General features: G+C 46.9%; 1 protein-coding gene across 2 annotated transcripts; it reads right to left on the reverse strand.

Moving 5' to 3' along the window:
* Positions 1 to 3,398: 3,398 nt before the first annotated feature.
* Positions 3,399 to 7,278, reverse strand: LOC100136971 (cryptochrome-1). Of its 2 annotated transcripts, none has more exons than XM_044556726.1 (5): positions 6,490 to 7,278; positions 5,649 to 5,864; positions 4,846 to 5,555; positions 3,793 to 4,636; positions 3,399 to 3,684 (listed from the first exon to the last, which is right to left on the reverse strand). In XM_044556726.1, the coding sequence occupies exons 1-4, from the start codon at positions 6,770 to 6,772 to the stop codon at positions 3,806 to 3,808; spliced, it is 2,040 nt and encodes a 679-aa protein (XP_044412661.1). In that variant the 5' UTR covers positions 6,773 to 7,278; the 3' UTR covers positions 3,399 to 3,684; positions 3,793 to 3,805. The 2 variants fall into 2 exon arrangements, with proteins under 2 accessions (XP_044412661.1, XP_044412663.1); XM_044556728.1 differs by having other exon boundaries at positions 4,846 to 5,569; positions 6,490 to 6,723.
* Positions 7,279 to 10,791: the final 3,513 nt, after the last annotated feature.

Raw genomic sequence — 10,791 nt, forward strand, 5'->3', positions numbered from 1 at the left:
ACATGACCCATCCGTTAGCTTAGCATTATGATCGTGTTAGTTTCATTGCTACTGCTTTCTTCATGACTTATACAAGTTCCCTAGACTATGAAATTATGCAACTCCCGAATACCGTAGGAACACTTTGTGTGCTACCAAACGTCAGAATGTAAAAGGGTGATTATAAAGGTGCTCTACAGGTGTCTTTGAAGGTGTTTGTTGGGTTGACATAGATCGAGATTAGGATTTGTCACTTCGTGTTTCAGAGAGGTATCTCTGGGCCCTCTGGGTAATACTCATCACTATAAGCCTTGCAAGCATTGTGACTAATGAGTTAGTTGCGAGATGAAGTATTATGGAACGAGTAAAGAGACTTGCCGGTAACGAGATTGAACTAGGTACTGAGATAACGATGATCGAATCTCGGGCAAGTAACATACCGATGACAAAGGGAACAACGTATGTTGTTATGCGGTTTGACCGATAAAGATCTTTGTAGAATATGTAGGAACCAATATGAGCATCCAGGTTCCGCTATTGGTTATTGTCCGGAGACATGTGTCGGTCATGTCTACATAGTTCTCGAACCCGTAGGGTCCGCACACTTAACATTCGATGACGATTGGTATTATGAGTTATGTGTTTTGATGTACCGAAGGTAGTTCGGAGTCCCGGATGTGATCACAGACATGACGAGGAGTCTTGAAATGGTCAAGACATAAAGATTGATATATTGGACGGATATATTCGGATACCGGAAGTGTTCCGGGTGATTTCAGAGAAAACCGGAGTGCGGGAGGGGTTACCGGAACCCCCCGGGGAAGTATTGGGCCTTAATGGGCCTTAGGGGAGAGAGAGAGAGCAGCAGCCCAGGAGGTGGCGCCCCCCCAAGGGGAGTCCGAATTGGACTAGGGGAGGGGGGCGCAGCCCCTCTTTCCCTCTCCCTCTCCCTCTCCTTCCTTCCCCCTTCCTCCTCCTAGTTGGACTAGGAAAGGGGGAGTCCTAATCCTACTAGGAGGAGGACTCCTCCCCTCCTTGGCGCGACCAAGGGCCGTTGGCCTCCCCCTTGCTCCTTTATATACAGGGGCGGGGGGCACCCTAGGACACACAAGTTGACATTGTTTAGCCATGTGCGGTGCCCCCTCCATAGTTACACACCTCGGTCATATCGTCGTAGTGCTTAGGCGAAGCCCTGCGCCGGTAACTTCATCATCACCGTCACCACGCCGTCGTGCTGACGAAACTCTCCCTCGGCCTCAACTGGATCAAGAGTACGAGGGACGTCCCCAAGCTGAACGTGTGCTGATCATGGAGGTGCCGTACGTTTGGTTCTAAGATCGCTCGTATCGTGAAGACGTACGACTACATCAACCGCGTTGTCATAACGCTTCCGCTTTCGGTCTACGAGGGTACGTGGACACACTCTCCCCTCTCGTTGCTATGCATCACCATGATCTTGCGTGTGCGTAGGAATTTTTTTGAAATTACTACATTCCCCAACACTTTGCACTAAGGCCCATGAAGGCCCAATACTCTCCCGGGGGGGGGGGGTGTCCGGTAACCTCCCGGTACTCCGAAAAATGTCCGAACCTTTCTGAAACCTTTCGGGTGTCCGAACATAACCTTCCAATATATCAATCTTTATGTCTCGACCTTTTCGAGACTCCTCGTCTTGTCCTTGATTTTATCTGGGACTCCAAACAAACTTCGGTACGAGTTCGAGAACTATGTAGGCATGATCGAGACACATCTCCGATCAATAACCAACAGCGGAACCTGGATGCTCATATTGGCTCCTACATATTCTATGAAGATCTTTATCGGTCAAACCGCATAACAACATACGTTGTTCCCTTTGTCATCGGTATATTACCTGCCCGAGATTCGATCGTCGGTATCATCATACCTAGTTCAATCTTGTTACCGGCAAGTCTTTTTACTCGTTCCGTAATGCTTCATCCCGTAACTAACTCATTAGTCACATTGCTTGCAAGGCTTATAGTGATGAGCACTATCGAGAGGGACCACAGATACCTCTCCGATACATGGAGTGACAAATCCTAATCTTGATATATGCCAACACAACAAACACCTTCGGAGACACCTGTAGAGAATCTTTATAATCACTCAGTTACGTTGTGACGTTTGATAGCACACAAGGTGTTTCTCCGGTATTCGGTAATTGATAATCTCATAGTCAGAGGAACATGTATAAGTCATGAAGAAAGCAGTAGCAATAAAACTGTAACAATCATAATGCTAAGCTAACGTATGGGTCTCTAATGATGTGATTCCGTTCATCGAATGACAACACATGTCTATGGCTATGAAAGATAATCATCTTTGATTAACGAGCTAGTCAAGTAGAGGCATACTAGGGACACTATGTTTTGTCTATGTATTCACACATGTACTAAGTTTCCGATTAATATAATTCTAGCATGAATAATAAACATTTATCATGATATAAGTAAATATAAATAACAACTTTATTATTGCCTCTAGGGCATATTTCCTTCACTTAGCTGATGACATCTATCCTTGATGGTCTACGTTTGTGAAGACTATCTCAAACGTTGTGCCAGGGGGCAAGAACTCCCACTTTGCAAAGGTTCAGGAGGCTTGCAGGAAGGATGTCGAGCAGGCATTTGGTGTGCTCCAATCTCGATTTGCTTTTGTCCGGTACCCCGCTCAGATCTGGCCGAAAGATCAAATGTGGGAGATCATGACTTGCTGTGTCATCATGCACAACATGATCATTGAGAGCGAGCAGGAAGAGCCAGTGTTTGACACTGAACCATATTACAGGCAGGGTCCTCTTGCGCAAGTTGATCACCAGCTACCAACATGGACTGCCTTCCTCAATATGCGTCAGGAGATCCAAGACTCATAGGTGCATCAACAACTGCAGCAGGATCTGGTGGAGCACCTATGGAGGCTCAAGGACAACGCCTAGCTCGACGTGTGATGAAATATGAATTTTTATTTGTTGAAATATATAATTTGTATTCAAATATTTGTTGTTGAACTATTTGATTTCTATTAATTTTCTTTGATGAATTATATGATAAAAAATTACTTTAGTTGAATTTTTTGCGCCGAACTACAACGAATATGGGTCGATTTGCGCCGATATCAGGTCGATTTTTCGCCAAAACTGGGCGGAAAAACAGTCACATTTGCGCCAAAAATGGCCCGATATCGGCGCCTGGGAACCCAATCGCTCCCAGCCGGCTCGCCCCCAGGTGGCAAGAAACGTATGGTCCTCTAATGTTCATCTATGCTGTCTCCGATGAGGCTTGTGCGTGTTTCAGATCGTCGTATCATTTCTATCAGTATACACTCTTCCAAAAGTTTGGTTCCGAGTCAAGCTATGTGGTGACTTCTTGGTCGGCAAAGATGGCAAGAACCAAAGGTAATGTACCATTACAGACAAAACCTTTATCTGATATAAACGGTGCAGATCCTTTTGACAACTAGCAACCTATACTATTACCACAGAAGTTCTAGAAGTCTAGTTTTACATAACTTATTGCACCCATGAATGAAGCTGCATCACTTGGTTCTTCCTGCATACCAAGGCTATAGGTGAACAGAAGGCAATATAATGTACATACGTCACTCTCCAACTCCCTACACAATTAAATTCGTTCATGCATCTGGGCAAAAGTTTTCCACTTGGCAGCCCGCTGTTGTCTCATCCAGCTTCAAAAAAAAAAAAAACGAGGCGTTAGTAAGCATGTACTATTGATATAACGTAGAAGCACATACTAGGAGTACAGTAGTTGAGAAGCAAATTCTAGTTGGGTTTACCATGCATCTGAGGTCACGATGACTGGGAGAGCTGATTCCAATTCATCAACCTATGTGACTGCTGCGGGTGCCTGTCCAAATAACTCCTACTGGAAATGTCAGTTTCATCCGCAGCGTAGGGATCTGAATGGCCTGACGCAGCCGGAGGCGACCAAACGGGTACTACCCCACCTTCTCTCCCAGTCCAGCTGCTTGATGCCTCTGAAGTGGATGGTGCTATGCCGCCCTGCACACGGTGATGGTGTAGGGTATACTGCTGCTGCTGCTGCTGGACGCCGTTGTATCTGGCAGCAGTGCCGTAGCTGGCAACTTCATCCCTGATTTCCGTCCGAGTCTGAGGCTGGAAATGCACCTGTGATGGCACCTCCGGCCTAGTCACTTGGCTTTCAAAAGCTGCGGAAAGTTCTGTTTCTGTTTCAGCTCTGACCAAGGAAGAGGTGATGCTAGGCACCATCTGATCTGCTCGTCTCCGGCCAGCCGTCGCTGGTGTGTGGATAGTGGCACGGTCCAGGTCCACTTCCATATGCTGCAGCTCTTGGGGGAAGGCAATGGGCGGCTCGTCTGAGGAGTCTCCCAGGCCTTCCTCCATTCCATTCTCTATCTCAGCACGAGAGGCTGCCTCAAGCTCCCACATCTCTGACAGGGCGTCCTGCAATCTGGATTTGGCTTCATCTAGCTCAACAATGGGGAGAGGGTAATTGGAACCTAGCTCAATTCCTGCAGCCTGCAGCACAGACTCGGGTGCATCCCAGGGGTGGTGTATCCATTCCGTTGGTAGCCTCGCCAGCTCCGGCAGCCATCGCCGGACGTACTCCCCGTATGGGTCGAACTTGTAGCCTTCAAACTGAGAAATGCAATACATAAAAAAAAATCAAATCAAATCAATCGAGAGTGCTAGCTAGCTATTTTGATTATCTTCATATACTGTATCATATAGGAGTAGTTTTTTTTCTTTTGGAAAAAGGGTATAACCCCGGCCTCTGCATCAGAAAGATGCATACGGCCACCTTTTATTATAAAGCAAATAGGTTCAACAACCCGAAGATGATGTACCTGCGGGTTGTCAATGCGGTCGAGCTCACGGCCATCAGGCAGAGACCCGGAGATGTACTGCCAGCCCAACGCGTCGCTCTCAAGGTCGGCGTCCAGCAAGGTGTCCCAGAAGTACTTCATCCCCCAGCGCCATGGCAGCTGGAGAACCTTGACGAAGAAGCTTGAGACGACGACACGTATGCGGTCATGCAGCCAGCCGGTGGCCCAAAGCTCCCTCATGCCGGCGTCGACAAGAGGGTAGCCGGTCCTACCCTGCCTCCAGACCTTGAAGTAGACCTCATTGACCACCCAGGGGAAGAACCTGAGATGAGCCAAGAGGGGCTTCTCGTGGCTGCAGGGGTGGTTGAAGGCGAGGTACCTGGAGTACTCTCGCAGGCCGATGGAGCGGAGGAAGAGGCTGCAGCCCTCCTCGCCGTCGCGGTTGCTCTCGTTGCTCCACGTTAGCTGCTTCATCCGTACCTGATGGAAGACCTTGCGGACGCTGAGCTCGCCAAAGTGCAGGTAGGGAGAGAGCAGTGAGGTGTTTGCACTGTCGGCCTTCTTGCGGTTCACGGAGTAGTCGATGAGCGGGCCGTTGATGAAGGCGGTGAAAGCCTTGTCGGCGTTCTGCCACCCCGGCGACCACGCCCGTGCGAGCAGCGCGTTGCTCCCCCTCTCCGACTCGTCTTCGAAGATGAGATGGTCCGATGAGCAGCACCTCGACAAGTCACCTGTCGTTATTGTTCTATATATAGGTCAGTAGTTATTGTTCCTCTTCCTCGAAAAGAGGAAGAAGAAGAAGAAAAAAAAAGCAGTGCAGAGACCTGAATTGATCCTCTTGGGTGGCAGCATGGGCGCGGGGGGGTCGACCATACAGAGGCACTTGTTCCAGAAGGGCGTGAACATGGTGAAGGGGCAGCCGTGGTCGTCGAGGACCTCCCATGGCTCGTAGAGCAGGTCGGAGTTGAAGGACTGCACGGTGATGCCCTCGGCCCCCAGCACTTGCTTCACCCGGTGGTCCCGGACCAGCGACAGCGGGTCTACACGGCGGGCAGCAGAGCAGACAGCGATTGGTGAGCAACACATGGCCATTTGTTTGTGTCAGCTTACACGATAAGGTGCTTGTTATCAAAAAGGAAAACAACTACTACTTGTTATAGTACTAGTAAGTTTTAATTAAAATCCCCTAAAAAAAGTAAGTTTTAATTAAACCGGACTACTAGTAGTAATAAATACTACTACTAGGTTGGTGGGTACAAGAACTTTTGGGAATTAAAGACTGAGTGTTCAGGGAGTAGTGTTTGATGCTAAACTTGGAGTTGTTTGACGTGTGGAGTACAGGTTAAGCTAGCATGAAATGAAATACCCATGAATATGATTGATTGGCACACACATCACACAGGAGGGATGGTACTGTTGATGCAAAGATTCCTCCCCTCCCCTCCCCTCCCCTCCATTTTCTATTGGATCGTGTAAGAGTGGATCTAGTTGAGCCGGAGCGGAGCAAACCGTAAAACAGAAATCCTTTATCTTTATCTTTTTTTTCTTCTTATATAGGAGTATAACAGAGAAGAGAAGAAATCTTAACCAAGTACTCCTAGGACAGTAGAAAATAAATAAATGACCACAAAGGAATAAGAGTGAGAGATGTAGGAGGAATCGAACCGTAGAGGTGGTTGAAGAAGAGATGGGTGGCGCCGAGCCGGCGCAGCGAGGCGTCCAGGTGCTTGAGGCTCTGGCTGAGCCACCACCGGGACACCCGCCCAGGGTAGTACGGCCCGTCCTCCTCCGGCGCCCACACGTACGCCGGCACCACCTCCCCGGCTGTTCGCGCCGCCGCCGCTAGGGCCGGGTTGTCCTCCACGCGCAGGTCCCGCCTGAACCACACCACCGTCCGCGTCCGCGTCCGCTCCCCGGCACCGCCGCTCATCGACGGCGACGCCGACATGACTAGGCACCAAGGCCTTTCTGCGGCGACGACGACGACGACGAGCAGGTAGCTAATTACCCAAGGAAAAAGCTGGATAACGAGCAGCAGCAGCAGCAGGTCAAGGAGCTGTCATGAAGCCAAGAGGCAACAACTTGTTGGCGCTCTGGTGAACAAGATTTGCTTAGATCGGCGACGGTTTCCTGGAATCGTGGAAGAATGGAGACTCGACTGGAACGCTTTCCTCAGGGCCGGTGCATGGGGAGTGATGTGGAGTAAATCTGACCACCCCCTTTTTTCGTACAAAAAGATTTTCTCGCTGGGAGGTGGGATGGTGGTGTTCTTGCAGAGTTGCAGGGGTTTCTCTTCTTAGTTTTGGTTGGGGAAGGAGAGCTGTGGTCCAATGGAGATTGTGGTCTATGGATATTTGGATTGGTTGGTTGGCTTGGATTTGTTCTCAGCTTTTCCCTCTTGTCCGTTTATCCCCTCCGCTCTCTCCTCTCTCTATCTCACTCTCTCCTCCTCTTGGCCTTTCTCCTATCCCATAATATTCGCCTCCATTTTTTTTCCATCTCCGTGGAAAGGAGCTCGATTCTGCGCCTTTCTTGTTAGTTGCTGGTACGTGTGCGTTGTTAATGTAAACTTGTGTGTGTTGTCACGTGTGTAGACCCCCTCCGTTCCTAAATATTTGTCTTTTAGAGATACCACATACGGATGTATATAGACATATTTTAGAGTGTAGATTCACTCATTTTGCTCCGTATGTAGTCATTTGTTGAAATCTTTAATAAAATAATTATTTAGGAATGGAGGGAGTAGTTGTTAACTCCCAATCACGATGCATGCATGTAACCAAACACTGAGCGGAAATTGTTTTTCACAATGCACGCAACCCATCCATATGGAGGGAACTAAACAACATGCATCTCACTTTCCGATGCAACCTCTAAAAATCGCTATTGGTAATCAAACAACCCCTTGGTAACCTTGTATGTGTTGAGACATGTCAAGCTGAGATTTTTGTTTGGTAGCATGCATTTAGGAGACATGCTTGCCTGAGCTTGTATTTGGTAGTCTCTATTTGGTAACTTGCATCAATGGAGTTTTGGGCGCCAATGCAACATCGACCAGCATTTCGACTAAACATATTATATATATATATATATATAACACATTTCAATAGTTAACACATAATTCGAGAAATAAAGCATCATCTTCTCTTGGTTTTCACAATCTTGCATGTGGCAAGTGGCAAGGTAGTAAGAGCAAGTATAATAAGATAATGTAAGCGGGTTATAAGAATTTAAATAATGTATTCTTGTTGAGTTGGATGAGAGAAAATAAATAGGATGTACATTAACAGCCACCTGCGGCACATGCTCATAGGAGCTTTGTGAGAGTGTAAGGTGAGTCATAGTAGTATATATTTACAGCTAACTATTATATGTCTTGGCTATAAAATTGACTATAGATGACACAACAACAACATATAGCCAACATCCGGCTATACTATTAATCATTCCCTAAGAGTCGTCATAGTGCATTAAAGTAAGCATCCAATCATCCTTTGTATGTACATCACTCCCCAAATCGAGGAAAAGAAACCGAAGAGCAGGCTCTGATATGTAGTCCATTGTACATTAGTCCATACAAGTCCTTTTTTTTCTTTTACAACAACTACAAGCTGAATTTCATATAGGCAAACTACTAGTCTAATGTGCTCTCCATATAATTTACCTAGCCGGAACCAATGAATCACGAACCCACAGTTAGTATCATCTCCTCAGAGCTCTACCATATTCAACTTAACATGGGCGTTGTCTACTGAATACTCTCAGTACCAGGTTTCAGTGTCCATCATCTCCTTGCCTTAGGATCTAACTTAACAACAAAACCTGATGGACAAGGTAATTAGCTGAGAAATATCACATGCGGATAGGGATGAGAATGGAAGAGGGCGGTGGGCAGAGCTGAGAACAGGAAGCCGGAGGAAGAAGGAGAAAGGTAGAGCCTAGAGGAGGGCGGATCAAGGAGAAGGAACCAGGAGGGCGGGGAGAGGATGATGTACAGAGGAGGAAGGGGGGAGAAAGGTGTTATAGGGTGGAACCCTAGTTCATGATATTTTCACACTTGGGAGGGAGAAAGGGGGAAGAACGCCAGATAAATCACTCAAGCATACCCAAATCACATATCCACTAGAATAGCACACATGAGATCCACAAGCATAATATGAACAATCAAGGGAAAATAGCATAGAGGTAAGGTTCTTCTCAAATCCAAAGGAGACGAGGTCTTGATGATCTAGGTAGATCCTTCTCCCTTAGGAGGTCTTGATGATCCTATGATGGGGATCCTTCTCCCTTAGAAGGTCTTGATCCTCAAGATGGAGGTACAAGGAGAAAAGCTCTCTCAAATGATCTCATATACTTTGCTAACCCTAACAAATGGTCTAGGTACAAAATATATAAGCGAGTGGAGGTAAGGGAAGAGACGGCTTATTTTTTAAGCCGCCAAAAGAACTGGCCCTAGGAGTAGTAGCTAGGGATACTAGGAGTAGTAGATATGGATCAAGTGTGTGAGATGAACCGGAGAAAGTAAATGTAGAGAGATGAAATGCAAAAAAGACGGATGGACGTGATGGTTGCTTGTCCGTTTATTTTACCAGGCCACTTATTAATGGCAGTGGTTGGATTTTGTGATATGACGGCTTTACTGCCGCGCCACGAGCGGGGTGCAACTCCCGTGCAGTGCCGCTCTCTACACTTATACTACATCGGTCATGGTTTATTAGTCCCCCATTGAATTTGACTGAAGATTTAACTGACAAAATGTTAGTGCATGTCAACAAAAACTATATCGTTGGATTCGTATTTGAACATAGTTTTCAATGATATAATTTTAGGTGACATGCATTAACATTTATCGTACTATATATAATGTTAGTTCAATTTTTGGTCGTACTAATCTATAGTAAGGTGCCCGTGCGTTTCACGGAAGAGTGAAATGCATCGATCGGGGAGTTGTTTATTTTGACAAAGGATGTGGGGGTCATCTCATGTGTAACGGGTATCGATAGGTTTCTTCGGATATTATTTCATCTCTAGAGCTCACAAACATCCAGGTGAAATAGATAAAAATGTATCTTTTGCAAACAAAAGCGTTCTACTGTTCAACCTGCATCCAAAACTTGTAAAGAAATTACACTTATTATGCTTTGCAAAAAATGATCTTTAAGAATTAGTTTTTGAGTATCGATTGTTATACATGTTGGCTACAGATGACATGGTACTTTCTTATAGTCAACAGTTGGCTATACTATTAAGTATTAACCATGCCCTTATACACCTAGACGGAGGGATTAAATCAGGATGACTTGGAAGGGGCAGAGGAGGTGTAAGAAATGGTTCATAGTAAGTCTTTCACCAGTACTGTAGTAAAAATTCATAGGAACTTTTATTCATGCGCGATACTCCAATAGAGCAAGATCATGCATGGAAGTCTCCACATGCTTAAACAGCGGATTACATTGAACGAAGACTAATGATCAACATTTAACTTGATAATGCATATGTCCAGGTGAACCTCCTTGGAGTCCCCGTGCACAACATTGGGGGGGGGGGGGAATCATACCATGATTCTTCCATGTCCACATTGGCGGGAAGGTCCCAGCTCGAAAGAGTCCAAGTCAGCTTCCTGTAGCCAGTGTCGCCGCCCATGTAGCTCGGAGGGGTAGTAATGGTGAGCACGCACCCGTACATTGGCCTCATGTCAGTGTCAGCGTCAGCGGCACCGTCCTTGACGCACACTACAGAGATGGGGCAGCGGCCTGTGCGGGCCTTGTCGGTGCCCACGATCAAGAGGAAGACGTTGCCGTCCTCCTCCGAGACTAGCAGGTGGCGGTGATCCTCCAGCGACTCCGGCATGATGAACGGGTAGCATGTCTCGTACTTGATGTTCTCCGCCAAGGGCCAGTAGCAGCTGCTGCACGCATCTGTGAGGTGATGCACAATGCTCGCCGGCAAGCCCCAAAACGGCATCGG

Source organism: Triticum aestivum, chromosome 6B (assembly GCF_018294505.1).
Source record: "Triticum aestivum cultivar Chinese Spring chromosome 6B, IWGSC CS RefSeq v2.1, whole genome shotgun sequence".
Taxonomy (NCBI): domain Eukaryota; kingdom Viridiplantae; phylum Streptophyta; class Magnoliopsida; order Poales; family Poaceae; genus Triticum; species Triticum aestivum.

Excerpts from the sequence above, each read along its gene's own strand:
- LOC100136971 (XM_044556726.1), bottom strand. The coding sequence starts at position 6,772 with ATGTCGGCGTCGCCGTCGATGAGCGGCGGTGCCGGGGAGCGGACGCGG. Across the intron at positions 5,865-6,489 it reads CTTCTTCAACCACCTCTACG|ACCCGCTGTCGCTGGTCCGG; the intron begins GTTCGATTCCTC and ends CCCGCCGTGTAG. Across the intron at positions 4,637-4,845 it reads ACCGCATTGACAACCCGCAG|TTTGAAGGCTACAAGTTCGA; the intron begins GTACATCATCTT and ends TGCATTTCTCAG.